Source organism: Sceloporus undulatus, chromosome 5, assembly GCF_019175285.1.
Source record: "Sceloporus undulatus isolate JIND9_A2432 ecotype Alabama chromosome 5, SceUnd_v1.1, whole genome shotgun sequence".
NCBI lineage: Eukaryota > Metazoa > Chordata > Lepidosauria > Squamata > Phrynosomatidae > Sceloporus > Sceloporus undulatus.
Genome location: NC_056526.1, coordinates 41364489 through 41385065, shown reverse-complemented (window position 1 = coordinate 41385065; position 20577 = coordinate 41364489). Strand labels below are relative to the sequence as shown.

Genomic DNA, 20577 nt, shown 5'->3' with positions numbered 1-20577 from the left:
AACCCACTGCCACCTGTGTGTGTAGTGAGACAAATGCCAGTATCTGTTCTGATATGTTCCTGTGATAAGGACCAAGCCAGGTGTCCCCACCTGGTATCCTTAGCTGCCAGGGCCCGCATTCACTGACAAAGGCTGTCCCTGTAATCTTCTTCCCTCCTGTGTTAGACATCTGGGTCTGCAAATCACCCGCACTTTCCATTACACACAATAATGGTGGGAAATCATGTGTGGGAAATTAACATGGCATTTGTAGCAGCTGGTGGCTGCTGCCAACTGCCTCCTGGGGGCACAGAGACCCTTTGTAAGAGCTGCTCTATCTGAGGAGGTTGCCTGGCCATAGGGATTATCTAAGGAAAGTGCTGAGGATAGAAAATGTACTTTTCTATGTGAACTACAGATCCCAGAATCTCTTATCCAGCATGAGCACTAGAAAATTCCATGTTGCTGGGAACATGTTTTCTGCCCTTCCTCTGGAGCATCTGCTAGCTTCCATGTACCCAGGCTCGCTGTGGTACGGAAAAGAAATTGTGACCCATCTTTTAAATTAAGGGCCACTGTTTGCTGTAGCCACTTTGGGTTCCAATTTCAGGAGAAAAGAAGAATTAAAATTAATATAATAAATAAATATGATGCTGCTGCTTCTGTGTTTTGTGTCTTCTCCCCACCAGCTTTCACAAGCCCCATGGGCAATGGGCAGTGGTTCCCAGATGAAAAGCTTTGGCTATGATTCCCAGTATTATCATTGTGTGTTGTAAATCCACAACATGCATGAATGGTGGTCATTATTATTTGGGGGCAGTAACTTTTCAGGAAAATGAATACATACATGAATTTCTAAAATAAACAAACGGCAAACCTCTGAACAAATCTTGTCAAGAAAACCCCATGATAAGTTTGCCTTAGGGCTGCTATAAGTAGGACTTGAAGGCACACCACAACAACAAACAAATGACATGAAAACACAACTTGTTGTTACAAATGTTTGCTAGTTTTAAGCCACCAGGAATAACCAACCCAATTAACAAGCATGTTTGAGAGGGGACTGATGAGTAATTTAACGCCCAGTGAAAAGATACACTTTTTACTGGGTACGTTTGAGCTAGCGCAGGATGGAAAATATGAGGACATTCAGGTCTTTTTGGAATGAAATTTCCATCAGCTCCAGCCAGCATGGCAAATGGTGAGGGATGATGGAAATTGTAGTGGAGCAAATATCTGGAGAGCTGTATGTTCCTCATACCTAGACTAGTCTCATCTTTTCAAAGTTGACAGTGTAGAAAACTTTTAGATACATGGACAATATACATACTCCACACACCTGTAACAGTTTTATACAACATTCACTGTCCTGGTTGAATTCTATGGAATCCTGGGATTTGTAGTCTGGTAAGACCATTGGATTTCCTGTTAGATACCTCTTCTGTTTTAGTTTGGATTTGTGCACTTGACCTCTCTAGCAAAGAATTCTATACACCTCACCAAACCATAAATCTCTGGACTCTGAAGGATGCAACCATGGCTGCTATGAGTGCCACCTAATGGACTGTAGATACAGTCCATTAGGTACCTGAAGCTTTGTTCATAGCCTGAAACATTTACTTATTTGGACCACAACTCCCAGAATCCTTCTGCCAGCCTGGTCCTGCTGCAGGGTGATTCTGGGAGTTGTAATACAAAACAGTAACTTTCTGAAGCTCCGGTTTTGTTGCCAACTGAAAGGTTACAAAATGAATTGATGCACAAAATGCTATGCCATAAAATTTCGCACCACCTTGGCATTTATATTTCTTGTAGACAGTAGTTGCATTTCTGTCCCAAGTTTTTTCTGCTGAGCTTAATGTGTCTCATGCATTTTTCCTTAAAAGTAACTCTGTGGGGGAGGTTAAGGCTGATGGCGTGTCTCCTTGGCTCAGGTGAGCTTCATGGAAAAATTGAGATGTGAATCTGGGCTTATTTTCCATCTATTTCAGATGTTCATTCAGGCCACCCACAGGTGGCACCTGCCTCTCCTGGAAATTAAGAGGAAGCATGTACTTTATGCCATGGGAACATTGCCTGGAGTCACCTGGGTATAGAAGGGGAAGGAGGGATACTGGAAACTGCCACCTTCTGCTGTGAGAAATTTGATTCAGGCTTCCTTAGCGGTTTTATGATCCATGCAAATAAATGGTTCGTGACTAACATTTAGTGCTCATATGGGGTAATTCTTTTTAAACAGTTAGTACACAATAAATTAAATACATGTGATGTGGCATCCTTTGATCACGGAACAAGGAGAACATCTGCACTGCATATTGGAAGTTCTCAATACAGTTGGGCACCAGTCTTCAAGAAACATTGCCTAGCGTAATGTGTGTGAATGGCTGAAGAGCAACTGGATTGAAAGAGACTACCTTCCTGCTCTCTCCTCATACCTCTGAGATGAAATAACCTTTCTTCAACCACACCCACAGTGCATCACTAACTCCTAATCTTGAGCATCACATGCTAGATAAGGAGGCAGCAGGAATGACCAAGATATCCAAAAACAAAAGATGCCTGAATTATCTGCAAGGGATGTGGGAAGCATGCTATATACTGAAGAAGGGGTGGGGAAGAAGAGAAAGATTAAATGGTTGTTTGAGACAGAGTGGGGAATGGCGTTCTCTGCAAGGCTTATAGTAAGGGAAGGTGACCCTTGTATTAAAAAAAAGGTTTTTCATCACTCCTGTACTACAGGAAAAAGGCACCCAACCTTTTCCTGCAAAGTGTAGTTGAGGTTTTTCTGGGCTGTTCCACAAAATATACCCCAGAAATCTCTAAGGCAGGAATCCCAACATAGCCTTTGACCAAAGCTGTTGCTATCCAGTCCCCACAGTTTGAATGGATAGTGGCATTCTGTTGTCATTCACCAAATGACCCTTTGAATGAGAGACCTCCTGTTATCCAAAGCTTTGCTTGTGTCTTGCAGACGCAGGGTCATAGTAGCTTCCTTTATTGAATCAATCCATCTGTAATGTGGTCTTCCTCTGTTCCTATGGCTTTCCACTTTGCTGAACATTATTGTCCGTCACAGCATCTCATAATAATATCAAAACTATAGTAGCTGCAGTTTAGTCACTTTGATTTCCAGGGATTGCTCAGGCCTGACTTGTTCTCAGATCTGTTTATTTGTCTTTTTATTTGCTCATGGTAGAACTCTCTTCCAGTATCATACTGTTTATCATGTGAAACTGTTTTACACTGAGCTATATTGTTTTTGTCTATATCCGTTACTGTAATACGTAGTCATAGGGCAGAATGTACCTTCTTTAAATAAATACCCTCCACGCCTGATTAAAATAACACACACAGACCTTCTCTTCTGCTCCAAGGATCACTAGTGTTTTTTTAAAAAAGTTTTTTTTAATTAATATGTAATAACAAAACCCAGCAAACCACCTCCATGGACACAAATATCTATTAATATGATCAAAAACACACAAGGTTGACAAACCTAAATTTAAAAAAACCTAATCTAATTGATTACACTTACTACTAAAAACTAACGTATCACTAAAGAGAAGGGAACTGTGGCATCCAACCTGCCTGGCAATGGTCATGTTACTCAACTGTATCTACTCCCCCTTTACTATTCAGAAACTAATAAAACATCTTAAAGTTAATAAAATCTTGTCCATACTTCTACAAATATAACAATTCTATATTTCTTTTTAAAAACTAAAATCATTGCAGAGCCCAGGGGTTCACAAGTTTCCACAGATACATTCTTTGGTGTAGTAACAACTTCCCCTGCTCCTTTCACTCCCTATAGATACACAGAGGACTTCAGATACTTAAAGTTCACCCTGGGCTGTATCTGTGGTCTGGCCTGATGACTGAAATAAAATTGCTTTAAGTTCATACAGAGCAATTTAACACCTGAGCCACAGTGGGAGAAGAGATTACTAGTTTCCAGGACCCTAGCTGACATGGAAAGGAATTGCTCCATTTCTTTTGTTGTCTAGGCAGCAGGCAAATTTCTAGATGAGTGGCACTGGAGGAGGAGAATGTTTGATTCTTGAATGTAAGTTGGTTTTAAAGTTTGAATAACCATTTCCAACCTCTCCAAGCTGCATCAGGTCAGCACCAAACAAACAAACAAACAACAGAATGGAAAATAAATGTCTTTTAAGTTCATGGTGCTATTTGTAGCAAGGCAGGTGGTGAAGTCCCAGCCCTGAGATTTGTGAGCCTCTTGTAGTGGAAAAAACATCCCCAAGGGCTGTCAGTGAACGTTCCAAAAACTCTCTCTGTTCCACATGATCCTGTTAAAAGCAATTACACTGTGAACCCATTATATCTTTATCTTGTCAGATAAGATGCAGTGCCCAGGACCTGCCCCACTGCATAGAGCTTTTCCAGCTATAAGACAGCAGGGCTTGGGTGGCTTTCTTGGATTTCAAAGATCTGCCAACAGCTTGAGTGCAAGGATCAAGAGGGTTCTTGGAAACTGGTGTACAAACTGATGGGAGGGAAGATCTCTTAGGTGCTCAGCGAGGATGCTGAAAAATCTGTAGAACATCTCAAAGGGCAAATAACAGACATGACAAGCAAGGCTGCACTTCTGATTATCATCGCTCTGCATTGGCTCATAACATATAAACGTAAGTGGTACAGTTTCAATGAACTAAATGGCTACACAAATTAGGGTGAAATTCTAAATCAAATGTATGATTCTCACTGACTGGTTTCTATATGCTGAAGGTTGCTATCTGAGGCTACTGCCACACTGCAGAATTAATGCAGTTTGACACTGCTTTATAGCTCCATTCAATGGAATTCTGGGAATTGTAGTTTGTGTGGTACCAGAGGTCTCTGTCAGAAAAGGCTACTTATCTTAGGAACTACATATCCCATAATTCCATAGCACTGAGCCATGGCAGTTAAAGTGGTGTCAAACTGCATTACTTCAGATGCAGTCTTAGAGACACATCTAGAAAGAGGTCCTGTTTAACCAATTTACTTCATAGGATCAGGTTGCCAGACAGAATCTTTTGACCTTATGTACCAGTCCATTGAGGTGGGAGAAAGATCAAGAGGGATGCATGGGGTATGTGTTTGGCTTGAACTGAAGCTGATTTATTTCCACACGGTAATAATAATGATGATGATGATGATGATGATGATGATGATGATGATGATGATAATTTTTATTTATATTTCCTGCCTCTCCCAAGGATTGAAGTGGGATTACATCATTGAAATAATACAATACAAGTACAAAGAGACAATCTATAAAATACTAATACTGAATGACAACATTCCTATTAGTACTAGTGCCAAAAAAGAAAGAAAGAAAAGAAAGGAGGCAAAAACTCAGGATTGGCTGGTTGAGGTTTTAAAATGTCACATTTCTCCCATAAAATGGATTTCGATTTACAAAGATTTTATGGTAAATAGATTTGTACATAATGTGCTTAGATTGTGTTGAACACACTCAGTTAACACTGAACCTGCCATTCCAATGGTTTATTGCAATTTCTTTCCACTAGTTGGGGCTTGTGGCATCTTGTGTGAGTACTAACTACTGTTCTCTTTTCCAGGCAGCGGTGGTGATGTTGCCCTTGCTGAAGCTTCAGTCATCCCAGTGGGAGGTAAAATTTGAGTCTTGGGTGGTAGATACAGTTTTGGGTGCTGGATCCCTTCCTTCTCCCATTTGCTCAAGAAGACAAATACTACTACTATTACTACTAATACTAATAATATAGAGCAGTGATGGCAAACTTTTTAGAGACCCAGTGCCCAAACTACAACCCAAAACCCACTTATTTATCACAAAGTGCCATGTCCCTCTGGCTTTTAGTGACAAACTCTAGTGAACTCTGTGTTGGGACGATGGCGCATGTGCCCACAGAGAGGGCTCTGAGTGCACCTCTGGCACGCATGCCATAGGTTTGTCACCATTGATATAGAGAGATCTTGTAGCACCTTTGAGAATAACTGAAAGAAAGAAATTGGCAGCATGAGTTTTCATAGACTTCAGTCCACTTCCTCAGATGCATTTGGAACTAGACTGAAGTCTACAAAAGCTCATGCTGCCAACTTCTTTCTTTGTTAGTCTCAAAGGTGCTACAAGATCTCTCTACATACTGATTCTATAGACTAACATGGCTATATCTTTGATTTCTAATAATATAGAATACAATATACATGTAATAAGCTTTAAATGGTTTTTCATTCTATAGTTTAATTCCATTTGAACAATAACTTTTTTGTATGTCTATCCACATACAAGCACACACACATTTGAGAGCCAGCATGGTTGAAATATTGGCTTAGGATTCTGGGAGACCAGAATCTGAATCTTCTGCTTAGCCATGGAAATTCACACATTCTCATCCTCAGAGGAGGGCAATGGCCAACCTCCTCTGAATAAATTTTGCCAAGAAAACATTAATTGAAGGTTGTCAGAAATCAGAATCAACTTGAAGGTATGTAACACAATAACTATATATATGTATATTTGTATATGCATTTGTCACACATATACACTTAGAGGCATCTGTTTTAATTTCAGCAAGGTGCCTTGAGTCCAGGTTCTGGGAAAGGATAGAATATAGACAAATTAACAGTGATGATGATAATGATGATCGGTTCCTCTGGTGCCCTTCATGTACATCCCCCATAGTAATAAGTCTTTCTCAGATGTTTTTATGAGAACTATGATGCTAATCTCCTCTGTTATTGTTGCTGTGTGCCTGACTTATGGCAACCCTAAGGCGACCCTATCATGGAGTTTTCTTGGCAAGTTTCTTCAAAGGGGGTTTGCCATTCCCATCATTTGAGGCTGAGAGAGTGTTGCTTGTCCAAGTCACTCAATTGGTTTCATGGCCATGGTGGGATTCGAACCCTGGTCTCCAGTCATAGTCCAACCCTCAGACCTCTACACCACACTAGCTCTCAATCTCATCTTATTTACTTTATTTATTTACCCCTCCTGATTCCTTGTCAGCTATCCAAGGATCTTCATGCTCTAACAGGTCCACTATTGTGCTTCATGTTTATTGGCCTATTATGCACAAGTCTGAATTTAAATGTCAGATATGTGGATCAGACTTTTCTAATTTGGTGCCCCACATAATTATATTATTATATATAAGGCGGGGGGGGGGAGTCCCCTAATAGATGGGTTTTTTTGGCTAAACCTTGTTGTTATGTTTCTAAATGATATTATAGTGTTTTAAATTATTGGTAGTTTAATATGATAGCTTATTTAATTGTTTTTAACATCTTTTTTATCATCCACCTCAACATTAGGAAGAACTTCCTGACAGTAAGGGCTGTCCAACAGTGGAACACACTCCCTCGGAGTGTAGTGGAGTCTCCCTCCTTGGAGGTCTTTAAACAAAGGCTGGATGGCCATCTGTCGGGGATGCTTTGATTTGGATTTCATGCATGGCAGGGGGTTGGACTGGATGGCCCTTGCGGTCTCTTCCAACTCTCTTATTCTGATTCTATTATTGTTTTTCAGCCATATCTATTTTAACCTTGTAAACCATCTGGGGTGCTCCATTAGGAGAAAGGGAGGATGCAAACTAAATAAGTAAATAATAAAATAGAATTCCTCTTATGGTTGGCTGGGGATGATAGAAGTGGTAGTCTGACATGTTCAGTATCTGCCAGATTGAACAAGGCTGGTACAGATAAAGACAACTGTTTTATTAGGGGGCTGGTTGGGGTCAGAGTATCACCATCTTGCACTACTTAGTGGACTTCCATGTGGCATTCAGTGATGCGCATGTCAGAGGCTTGGAGCCTTATCACACTACAGAGTTATAATATATGATTCCACTTTAAATGGTATGGCAGCTTCATGTTGTGTCCTGGGAATTGCAGTTTGGGGAGGCTATTTAGCATTCTCAATTGGTATGCACTAGGGCCTTATCAGACTACAAACTGCAGGATGCCATAGGATGTTGCCATGGCAGTTCATGTGGAATCATAGTGCTATAATTGTTAAGAGTCTCTGAATAAGAAAGTAGGTGGCTTGTTATGCTTTCTGGCAGTTCTTGTGCTACATGCATTCCCCATTTTGTTTTCCCAATGAATAAATGTGGCTCCCTCCCATAGATCCTAATATAGCAGTTGGGAAAATATCATCCCAGTCCAGCACATATGAAGAAAAGGGGATATCCATAAAGGCCATAGATGGGTCTCTGGCGAACAGTTATGTTAATGGAGACTGCACTCTGACGAAGAAAGATTTTGAGCCCTGGTGGATGGTAGATTTGATTTCAGCATTTCAAGTATCTGCCGTTGTGATCACTAACAGAGGAGACTGCTGCGAGTCACGGATAACAGGAGCTGAAATTCTGATTGGAGATTTGCCAGAGAAGGGAGGCACAATGAATCCCAGGTATTTGCTCTGCTGCCACTGAGACTGAACATACAAACAATAACCACAGTTTGGAATAGTGTTGGACTAGAAGTTCCAGAGCTCCTGTCTAGCAAGGTTGGGGATTCTGGAAACTGTTGTCCAAAGGCCACATTTCCAAGTTCATAAGGGAAAGAAAAACATGGTGACATTCTGTATTAGTGAATGGAGGTCACTTAAAAGATTAAAAAATAATAAACATGGAGGTGTGCTTGTCTGGTATATACATGTTTTGGGTAAACTCAGCCTATCAGTTCGTTTTAAGGGCTTCATAAGCAGAACATGGAGGTAGCGTGTTGTAGTGGTTTGTACATTGAACTATGACTCAGTAGACCAGCAAGGGTTCATATCCTTGCTTGGCCATGGAAACCCACTGGGTGACTTTAGGCAAAGCATACTCTCTCAGCCTCAGAGGATGGCAATGGCAAACCCATCTGAAGAAACTTGTCAATAAAACCCCAGGATAGTTTTGTTTTAGGATTGCCATAAGTCAAAAATGACCTGGAGGCACATAATAACAAAACAGAACATGACCCATTGAATTGTGAATCAGAAGTTTTTTGCATCCTCAGAGAGCCCTGTTTCTCTTCAAAATGGAACCTGCAACAAAACACTGACATGTGAAGTGATCCTGTTCATCATTCTAGTCAGTCATGCATGCTCTTTTGTAGAATAACCATTCCATATCCCCCACCCTCCTCTTTTCATTCCTATCCCAATGATGAATTAGAATTCTAGGTTCACTGACATGCTCTTGTGTATAGGGGAGGTCATTTTGGCTACACACTCAAACAATGATTTACTTGTCAGTAGAGATAAGGAATGTGTGATTTGGCTTAACTTAAGGTCTTGTCAGACCTTGCCACTAAAGCCCATGGTGAGGAATGCATGAAGGTGGATTCTACCAATGTTTTATAATCTATGCTATTAGTACATACGATGCTTCAGAATCAAGGAGGTTGTGCTAAGATTCCCTAAGTCAGACAAGTCATTGTACAAATGTTTTTGGTCTACTCCATTCCCACTTGCATTCATTGGGTTCTGTTCACACTAATGTTGGTGGGCTTCACATACACCTTCATAGGTCATCTGCCTCTTCTGTCTGCTGATCTGCAGTCACGTAATGATTGTGTTGCTTGGCAGGTGTGCTATCATCACCAACATGGGGCGCGGGCAAACAATGTCCTTCAACTGTGCTGGGATGCAAGGGCAGTACGTGACCATTACAATTCCTGGGAGAAATGAGTTCCTCTCTCTCTGTGAAGTCCAAGTGCTTGCACATCCATGGCTTCACATCGGTGAGTAGCAAGCCTGCATTTGAGATCATATGGATTTTATATGTACAGCAAGGCAAAACAGTTTTCATGGATAAACCAAACCAGTGAATGTTACTGATAACTGCTGAGGAAGATCTGCCCCTCCAAATATTGCTGGATTGCATCTCTCATCATTCTTAGCCAGCACAACCAATGATGTGGGATGGTGGGTTCTGCATTCTGACAACATCTGTGGCAGAGCATGTTGCCTCTTTCCTGTCTGTCCTGCATTTTTCCAGAGCTCTCCAGTTACTAGGCGGTATATGTGATATAGAAATCATGCATTGTGTATACAACAGCATGAACAGTATTGGAGGATGCTAGTTTTATGTACTGGTTGAAACTGATATTCTGTCTAATATTATAAAAGGGTAGCTACTAAAGCTTCATTTACTGGCACTGGCATTCTAGCATAGTCTCTTGGTTATACTCAGAATTGTTGATTTTGTTTAATGGCAGCCCTTTAGACTGTCTAAAATTAGTATCTCAATTTTCAATGACTTCATTTTTTTTCTTTGAAAGTCGAAATAATGAAAGGGAAGCATGTGCTATTAAGCTGTCATATCTTAAAAATGTTACAGTAGACATTATTTCAAAGTAAAGCCTTGATTTTTTTTGAAAATTCTGACACTCGAGGAAAAATAAACTGTAGTGACTGGTGGTGGGTCCATGGCAGTGGAATACTGAACCCACTCAAAAGAATTGTCCATGGTGCTGAACATGTGTGTAGCATAGTATTCAGCAGTTTGGAGACATATCCTTTAAAGTTCAGATTATAGCCTTGACCAGATTCACTGTACTAGTGATAGGGAAGTCACTGGCCACTCCTGCAAACAAACATACTTAATAAGATAAAAATTGATTTAATACTGTGCATGTTTTCTTGAAAATTAGCTAATTCACATTTTCTGGAAAACTCACAACAGTGACCACTCATTGGCGCAGTACAGACCACCCAAAAAGGGTGGCCTCTCGCCGCCTGTTTTTCCGCCAGAGGGAAGCTGCAGCAGCCAAACTGCGTGGATTCTTGGTGGCGGAAAATGAACCTTATGCAAGTGCTGTGCGGCACCGTGCAGATGCCGTGTGGTGCTTGCGTAACAATGGTAGCACCCATGTATACAGGATGCTGCCATTTTTATGCCCTCATCACGTTCTAGGGTTGAGGGTTGTGTGGGTGGAGCACCCCAAGGCAGCCCTAGTATGTGACGAGGACGTCACAAAGGGCCAGTATGTACCGGCCCATTGTTGCAACAGTCTCCAGATGCACAGAAAGAGCTGGCCATGCACTATTGACCATTGCCAAGTGATTACACATTTTCAACTTGGTGATATGTGGAAGAATTTTGGCACTGAAGAATACAGAGTACAGGCTATTTCTGACCAGTATTCCTAATTGTGCACCAGAACACCATATTAGGATAAATAGTCTTTCTGATCTCCTTTCTTCCCAAATTAGGTTGGGATGATGGAGTGATGGCTGGTTTGTAACTAGCCTTTCAAATAAAATACGACTCATTATCAGTTTTCTGGGAAACCTTCAAGCCAGGGAAATGAAGGCCTCACCTTCATATCCACTTTCTCCTAGGAACTTTCCATTCTGCGGTGCATCACAACCTCCCACCTTGGGTGACATGATTTTATGGGTAATATGAATCCATAATTCAGAAATTTTAGAAATTCAAACATTCCATTCTGTTTTGCAGTTCATGATGGAGGGCGGAGTCCAGTCAGAGACAGCGAAACAGATTTAGGTACATGCTTTCTTCAACTATGATTTCTGTTGGGTTATGTTTACTTTTAATCTTTACAAGATAGGACTTATTTCTAGTTTTGTGGCTAGTAGCAGTGTCAATCTGCCACAGCAAAACCACCAAAGAATCTTGTGGCAGCTTTGGGTGTTTGCTTGCTTGCTTTTGTTCTTATTGTTGGCATTCGTCCAATGAATCTAAGAGAGGGATAGATTTTTCTCTCTCTCTCATGTCTCATATTACTACAACCTGAAGTCATGCTATGAAGTGAAGCGCTGGAAAAGCCAATTCAAAAGGAAATATGTCTTTACACTGTGCAGATAATCTATGAAATTTATTAGACTTAATTGACTGATGGCTACTAACCTGGATGGCTTGGATATTATAATGGCCATGCTTGCTGGAGGATTCCAGGAGGTGTAGTTTTTAAAAGCTGTGATTTAGGTGCAGATTGATAATAGTAGGTCAGGGGTGGAAAAAGTAGTCCTTGGGCTTCATGTCCCTAGTGTTGTTTTGACAACCCTTGGTCCCACCAGACTTTCTCAACTACCTTTTCTCTCTCTCCCTAAAAGAAGTATGGATACAGTGTGCAGCCCTTGGACCCCATTTTGTGGCCCACAACCCTCCATTTAAAATGGCATGGTTTCTGGACAACCTTTCCCCCCCAAACATGTGAAAACACACAAACATTCTCCCAAAGGCAGCAGCATGAGGAAACCCTGTGCAATCTTGAAATACTCTTTTTGTCTTTTGCAGTCTCTCTCAAAATGGCAGAGTAGAAATGGACATCAGGTCACACTTTTCCCCTAAGGGGTGTTTTTCATAGTCTTGAAGATAAATTGACATTCAGACAATCAGAATTGTCCACATGCAATGTAGTACTGTCTCAATCTGACAGGGTCATCGGTCATTCCACTTTTTCAGCTGCTGTGTCTCAATTTCTCTCTCCTCTTGCTGCTTTCCCCCTTTTTCCTCAGTTACTTCCATTGCTGCAAACTGAGTTCAAAGTGCAAAAGTGGTTCTCACTCAATGTGAGAAATGTTGAAGTTTATAATGTAGCTCTGCATTAACAAATGGATAACCACAGTGGTTTATACTGGGCTAAACAGTGGTTTGTTTGGACAAGCACCTGACCGTATTCTCTCTTCCAGGTCTTCAAGGACGAGCTCTGAGTTTTCTCAATCAATCAAAGAGCAGTTTTGTGGTTATATCTCCAATGCAGCCTTTCAATCTGATGGAGTTTACACTGTGTATGCGAATTGTAGTTGGAGATTTGGGTGAACGCAAAGTTATTCTCTTCTCTTACCACTCTCAAAATGATGAACTGAGGATCTTCCGTGAAGCAAAGGGCCTCTTTGGCTTACACATGGGGGGTCAGAGTGTGGTGTTTGCCCTTCCTGATCTCAGCACTTTGGGAAGTCATGTATGTGTGGCTTGGGCATCTGAGTTGGGCCTCACAGCCTTTTGGATGAATGGGAAAAGGAGCATTCGAAAGATTTACAATGTGGGGCATGTTCTTCAGTCAGGAGGCACTGCCATGCTTGGCCAGGATCAGGGAGTGAAAAGTATGGCTGAACAGGAGGAGCGACGATTTGTGGGTGAAATTACAGATCTTTACATGTGGGATTATGTACTAAAATCTCATGATGTGCAGAATGTATTCCAGGTCCATCAGTTTCCAAGGGGAAACATTTTTGACTGGAATATTTTATCCTACAAAATTACTGGGAGTGTGAAGGTACTGTCTAAGGACTAATGATAACTAAAGAGCTTATGGGTCTCAGCAAACATGGAGACATGCAAAGCAAGCAAACAAGCAAGCAAAGCAAGCTATTGACAAGCAGTCTAAGGGCCTATTAGAAACATAGAATATTAGAAACAAATCTGGCAGGAAAGCAGAGAGAAGCATGTTTCTATTTCTTACTCTGCACAACTTTGAAGCACTTTTGTTCTCTTTCAGACATAAAAGCATGGGAGAGGGTTGTACAAGTGTCCCTTTCACCAAGCTGAGCTGGAAAATCTGTTTGGCCAAAGGGACATATTTACCACCCTCTCTCACACTTTTACAATCAGAAGAGAATGAAACTGCTTCTAAGTCATGCGGAGTCAGAAACAGAAACACGGGCCCCTTTCCCACTGGCCCATTTACCCTGGATGGAACTGGGAAGATCCGGGTCCCCCCGCTCCCGAATCTCTCGGGAAGCAAGTGCCCACTATCATTTACCTTAATCAGGGTAATTTACCCCTGAATGCCATTGCAGCTCTTTATGGAGAGTTCACATTTGCAGGTACCGGTTTAAAAGAAGGCTCCTTTGCTGTCAATCAAATTCAGTTCAGCTTTCGTCAAGGGGACATTTCCTACAGTAATTGGCCAATGGAATGGGTGCTTCTCCCCTCCTTTAAAAAAAAAACAAACTGGCGGCAGTGTGCGCATATTCTGTCAAATTTAAAAGCCTCCAGGTGTGTGTGTGTGTTGTGTGTAGCAAAAGCATTTACTCTTGTATCAGTTTGCCAAATTGAAAAGGAAACATTTGTTACATTCGCATTGTAGCATTCTAATAATAATAATAATAATAATAATAATAATAATAAGCCTCTTGCCAAGTGAGGCTGCCGTTCTGGGAGCAAGCAAATGGAAGGGAGATGTAGCACAAGCTGACACATTCTATCTATATATATCACCCTATAGCAAAAAGCATTTGCATAGTCTGTCAAAAATAAAAAATAAAGAGAGAGAGAGAAAACTGCCTGGTGCGAGAGGGAGGCTTGTTTCGTTCTTTGCCCTCCATCTGACCTACCCTGAACTTGACCCTTTCTCCAGATCCATCCTCCTCCTCCTCCTCCTGCTCTGTCACCCTGATTGCCTTTGGCACCCTTTCTGCAGCTCCATGCTCCTCCTCCATCACCCCGATTGCCCTTGGCACCTTTCCTCCGGCTCCATCCTCCTCCTCTTTCTCCGATGAAGGGGAGGCATGTTCTGCCCTCCACCCTCCCTCTGACCTAAATCTCTCCCCTGAACTTGCCCCGATAATGACCGGGGCCAAGTTCATATTTGCCAGACCCATTTTTTTTCCAAAAGATACAGCTTTTACTCCACTTTCAAAAGACCTGCGCCAAGGGGCATTTGCCCCTGAACAGGTGTGAAAGCCTCATTTTTGCTTGTGGATGAATCAGGGCCAATATGAACTTCCCGTGGTTAATCCGGGTTCTTATCCGGGGTAAAAGGTATTCTGAATCCTCATGTTTTTCTCCACTTGCCTGCTGGATTTGTTTGTAATGCAATAACACTCCAAGAGGTGAAAGTACAGTTGAATGTCTTGTGCTTAGTCTGTAATTATTCATTTTGTAGAACAGTTGTCTTTGCAATATAAAGTTAATTGAATTAGCCATTAATGCATTTTCAATAAAATAGAGCTATGAGTGATTATAGTTGAATACTTGTTCGTATGTGTTTCTGTGAGTGAACTGTTTTGAATCAGGACTGCCAAGCTGAGTTTATCAGATCCCCATCCTTTGGCAGACTACCTCCTAACATTGGGGAGCTCTTCTGTGGCTACATGATAGTAATATCCCTTTTAATACTGAGTTGACATCAAAGGTTGATATGATGTGATGGAAAGCTGGTCAATATAGTAACAATTCCGAGCAACACCCAGTACTTGATGTGATCTTCAAGGTATGCTTTTTCCTGTCTTGGCAGTTGTAAAACTCTTTAGCCAAGGAAGTCAGAAACCTCTCTCATCTTCACATTGGGCATTTTTTGTGGCAGCGTTGAAAACAGCTACACTAACAACAAGAGCACAATTGAAAGTGCTGGATGGCAATCTGTTGGGTACGCTTTGATTGAGATTTCCTGCATGGCAGGAGTTGGACTGGATGGCCCTTGTGGTCTTTTCCAACTCTACGATTCTATGATTCTATGCTATAAGAAACAAGGAGCATAGTGAAAAAAATACATGGGGATGGGCAATTACATAGTGGGCAACTGGCGGAAATAATATATAAAATTCGGTAGCACAAAACACTACAAGTATTTTAGTAAATTTTGCCCTCGCTGCAAAAGAGAGGAGGACTGGACATGTCCGGAAAGGGATGTAGTAGCCCCAGTGAGAAAGAAATTGGGAAGGGTGGGCAGCATCAGAAGCCACAAAGAGAACACAATAGCTCCAATGAGTGCTGACAGCTATAAAGAGAGGCCCAGAGGCAATCAGCTCACTATGTACTCAGGTGTCCCAGTGCGGGAGAAGAAGAGGAGAACCATCACCTCCATGACCTCAGTGAGAAGAGCTCTCAAAATATATCCTGTCTAACCTGGGATGACCGTTGAGGGCTACGTGAGGCATGAAGGGTACAACTTTCAGGTCAAACAATGCAAGAAGTAAGTGGCTGGAGGGGAGGGTACTGGTTGTGGGTGGCAATGACTGTGTTCCCTCACCTCCCACAAAGATTTGAGGTATCTTGGGGGAATGGGTGAACTTCCAGGCCCCCCAATTTATTTTATTTTTTTAGTTCAAACTCATTTTTGGCAACCCTGCCAATACCTTGCCACAAAAAGAAATATTGGTCAGAGTGGGAAGGAGGGAGAGCTTTCTTAACAAAGGTTAAGAAAGGAAAAACAATGCAACTTCTGGTCCTTAGGTTTCAGGTAATTCTTGTTGTTCTGTTAACCATTTTTTTAATTCTTTTTATTGTTCACCAATATGTACTGTATATGTACATACACCTTTGTCAAATATATACAATTTTCAATATTTAGGATAGCAGGAAGTTAAATGCACCCCCCCAATAATCACAATAAGTAATTACAACAACAACAACTTCATTTATATTTCCTGCCTCTCCCTGCGGATACATAATAGTAAACAACAAAAACATAACACTAAACAACAACAATAACACTCATGAATAATAACTATATCTAAATAAATCAAAATTAAATAAATACAGTACAGTAATTATAATCCATTGAACCAATAGGGAGTAGAGATATACAAAATTACTAATACAGAACTATAGTTAAAGTCTATTTCCTGTACTCTGTTCTTTGTACTACAATCTTATTAATAGCCATTTTATATTCGTTGTTGTTTTCTATCTCTCTTACATACCACTGTACTTTTGTTTGGACAACATCTTAACCCTATATTTCTTCTCCCTTCCTTTATCTTTCTCAGCTTCCTTTTCCATCCATCCTCAAGCCTTTTCTGCTTGTTCCTTACTCTTCACTCTTCCATAATCCAGTTTTCTAATCCTGTTCTTTTCTTTTCTTACTCCTTTATTTTCCTTCTTTAATTTCCCTCTTATTTTTCTTTTCTTTCCCTTCTTTTCTCTCACTTCTTCTCTTTCCTTCTTTTTTCCTTCCCTTCCCTTTCTTTCCTGCTTTCTTTCTTCTTGATTGCCTGTCTTCTATTATCTTGACTAAAACACTTCAGGCAATGTGCTCAAACTTTCTTTCACACTTACTCTGACCTACAAAACAGCATACTTAAACCTTCATTTTGTTCTTCTACTCTATCTTCCTTTTCCAGATTCCATCTAGCAATCCCTCATTATTCCTCTTCTCTTCTTCTCATTCCCTCTTCATTGCTTTTCCTCTCGTTTAATATTTCCTTGTAGGGTAAGACAATCTTAAATCTATTCCTTTATCATCCTTTGTTGTCCTTGAATTTCTTCTATTTTGTGTATTATACTGTATCATGTCTATTATTATATGGTAAGTTATTTCTACTGGTCCTTAATCTCTTTTTCCCTATGGTTATCTAAACACAAAGATAACAATACAACACCCACCCACACAAATATAACACTTACTCCACAAACTCACCCTGGAGTGCATATGTATATGCACACAGACACAGACACATACACTCACAGAGCCCACAAATCCTTCTTTTCTTATTCTTTCTTCTTTCCTTACCCTTTCCCCTTCCCCCTCTGTCTCTTTTTCTTATATCTTGATTTTTATAGTTCCCCTGTTCTTTAAAAGAAAGGAAAAACAATGAGACTTCTGGTCCTTAAGTTTCAGGTAATTCTTGTTGATAAAGTCTAGTTCTCCCTCCATTGAAGAACTTATACTATTTTTCTTCTTATGTTTTATTTTGTTTTCAGTTTTAGATTTTTGTTTATTTTCATTTTTCAGTTTGTTCTCTACCAAATTCTTCTTTCTATAATGCTTGAGATTTTTTTATTTAATTTTTTTTCTGGCCAGCTTCCCATCTAAAGGTAGTATTAGGCTTGTATTAAAAAAACTATTGCAAGCTTTCCCCATCTGACTTCTCATAAAGGGATTATTAGTTCTTTCCATTCATTTCCACAAAAATATATGGGAAATTTATACTATACATGGTAATGGCAGCTCGCATAATATTTGCTGAAAAATGGAAAAGTGAAGACTCTCCTGTAAAAGGCTAGTCTCTTAATGACCTTTTTAATGACCCAGGGAAGGCAAGGATCTAGCACATATGTGGTGGATTTCATTTCTCCAAGATCAGAATGGATCCAAGCTATCAAGGATGCTGGAATCTCTTGGGCTAAGGTGTAAAAGACCTCTAATCACTCTTTAGCTCTGTTGGGTCATTTTTTGCAGACAAAATGGGGACAGACTTTTTTTCTGCTTGTCCTGCTACAGAGTAGACCTTCAAGTTAGCTCTAGCATATGTTTGGTGGTATTCACTCTGAGATTTCCAGTAATGTTGCTCAAATCATCATCTCATCTGTTTCATTGCTACTAATACGCTAGACCACTCAGTACTTGTTTAGCTTCACTCTGCGAGAGCAGACACCCAGAAGTGTTCATGTCCATCATCTTGGGACAGAAACATGCTTGTCATGATGAACATGAAGGCCTGAGGCACATCTGACTGCCCATTCTCACCATGGATGTTCATTCTTGAAATCCTCCAGCTCACAGGGGAATGGGACTTTCAGTGCCACTCTGGAGATCACCCCAGCTAACTCAGAAAGGGACACAGCTGAGCAGTGGGGTGAGCAGTACACCAACAGGATGATTTTCCCAATATTTATTTTCCTGACCAGTGTCCGTTATCAGTTTCTTCTATTTATCCTATGTGACACAGAATTCCTACATTCTCTCAGGATGTTCATCTTTCAGCACTGAATAAATATTAATCTAATTGCGCAAGGACCATTTCATATAACTGTAAAAGCTTTCTTTGAACTCTATTGCAACACAAATTCAACTGATATGAATAGATTTCCCAAAATCAGAAGGCCACAATAAAAGGATAAAAACAGAGGGGAGGGGGGTCAGAAGAGAGTCCTCCATCACCTTTTGTTTTTAAAGTAGCAGTAGCTGTTATTATTAATATTCTGCTCCCCCCCTAAAAAAATTGGTACATAAAGCTGTTGGAAGATTTTTGCATTCTCTTTCCCCTTTCTTAGACAAATAGGGATTGTCTGCATGCAAACTCTCCTCTCTCTCTCTCTCTCTCTCTCTCATTCAAACTAATCCTGTAACTTAGGTCACTTCCCTTTGGGACATTCTCTCTCAAGGTTTTCCATTGAACTGCATGTTTTCCATCTTTGTCCTCCCTCAACTTTCTTTGGAAAGATGATGAGATAAATATTTCCTCTTAACCTGAACTATTCACTAGCTAGATTAAGATATTGCCTCTATGTATACATCGATTAAAGCCATTGAACTTCAAGCTACTTGTGTTCAGAAGTTTATTGCACCGGGGATAAAACGTTCCCCAATGTGTTACAACGGGCACAAGTGGGGCTGCCCATGGAGTGTGATAGGAACCTGATGGGCCCCAGAACGCTAGTTTACCGCACAGAGAATGCCGCCGCTGCCGCCGCCACCGCACATTCCCATCGCGTTCCCATCGGGTTCCAGAGGGCGCCATTTCTGGGAACTGTTTCAAAGCATTCCCAGAAATGGCGCCCTCTGGAACCCGATGGGAATGCACGGTGGCGGCGTTCCCTGTGTGGTAAACTAGCATTCTGGGCCCCATCAGGTTCCCATCACGCTCCGTGTGAGGCCCTGCTCATGCCCGTTGTAATGTATCGGGGAACGTTTTATCCCCGGTGTGATAAACTCCTCAGTCTCAGCTCTTAGGGAAGCACTGGCCCCCTACAGATAAGCCAAAACTGCGCCAAAGCTACACTCCAGTTCTAAGGACTGGAGCATGGCTTTGGTGCAGCTTCCGGAGTCTTAGGACGCATGCATCATTTAAACAGCATACAGTACCTCCAAAGTGACCTGAAGCAGCTTTATTTTGGCCTGTCTGTACAGGCCCATAGTTAGACAACTATTCTGCTAATTTAAAGATAGACCCTAACAGGCTTGACTTTGATATTTTTGATATTTAAATATTTTTCTTTCCTCAATAAAGGTTGAAGCCTTAGGAAATTTAAATTACCCCGCAAAAGCAGCTTATAAATTAAAAGAACAATACAATTCAAATCATGCAAAAGTGAGCATTAAAACAGAATTAAAATAATACAGTATTGAAACTCATCACTAATTCAATGAAAACATGCAATTAAAAAGATAAAAGTGCTTAAAAACAGTATCAATAAATTAAAAATACATTAAAACAATAAAAAGCACCAAGAGCCCAATCTCAACTGTTTGTAAAAGCCTGGCAGCACAAAACTATTTTAACCTAGGAGTTTATCATACAGGATGCAAAGTGCCCAAATCCTGCGGACCAAGTGGATTTAAATCCTGGGAATATCCCGCAAAAGTGAGATTGTTTTCAGATGATGTTGCGCACATTGAGCATTAACGCGACATTAACCCATGCAGAAAGTGGCTAAAATCAGTCACTTTTTACTTTCTGAAAACAATCCCGCATTTGTGGGATATTCCTGGGGTTTAAATCTACTTTATCCATGGGATTTGGGCACTTTGCCTCCCATGTGATAAGGTCCTTATTTATTTTAATTTACCACCAGAGGCACAGCAAGGGGCAAGGCAATCCTGGCCTTTCTTGGGAGGGAATTTCCAAAGTCTGGGAGTAGCCACAGAAAATGCTCTCTCCCTTGTTCCCATCAAATGGGCCTGAGAAGGTGGTGGGACAGAGAAGAGGACTTTTTTAGATGACCTTAAAACCCTATGGGCTCATACAGGGAAATAATAGTCCTTCAAATA

At 40.9% G+C, this 20577-nt stretch overlaps 1 protein-coding gene across 2 annotated transcripts; it reads left to right on the top strand.

Moving 5' to 3' along the window:
- The first annotated feature begins 6 nt into the window (after window positions 1–6).
- Window positions 7–14243, top strand: LOC121930413 (pentraxin fusion protein-like). 2 transcript variants are annotated; one of them, XM_042466655.1, is made up of 7 exons: window positions 7–2169; window positions 4336–4625; window positions 5565–5615; window positions 8092–8377; window positions 9539–9693; window positions 11415–11462; window positions 12611–14243. In XM_042466655.1, the coding sequence occupies exons 2-7, from the start codon at window positions 4565–4567 to the stop codon at window positions 13213–13215; spliced, it is 1206 nt and encodes a 401-aa protein (XP_042322589.1). In that variant the 5' UTR covers window positions 7–2169; window positions 4336–4564; the 3' UTR covers window positions 13216–14243. The 2 variants fall into 2 exon arrangements, with proteins under 2 accessions (XP_042322589.1, XP_042322590.1); XM_042466656.1 differs by lacking the exon at window positions 11415–11462.
- The last annotated feature ends 6334 nt before the right edge of the window (window positions 14244–20577 follow it).

Coding starts and splice junctions, on each gene's coding strand:
- LOC121930413 (XM_042466655.1), top strand. CDS start 4,565: ATGACAAGCAAGGCTGCACTTCTGATTATCATCGCTCTGCATTGGCTC. Junction 4,626..5,564: donor TTGGCTCATAACATATAAAC/GTAAGTGGTACA, acceptor TCTCTTTTCCAG/GCAGCGGTGGTGATGTTGCC. Junction 9,694..11,414: donor ACATCCATGGCTTCACATCG/GTGAGTAGCAAG, acceptor TCTGTTTTGCAG/TTCATGATGGAGGGCGGAGT.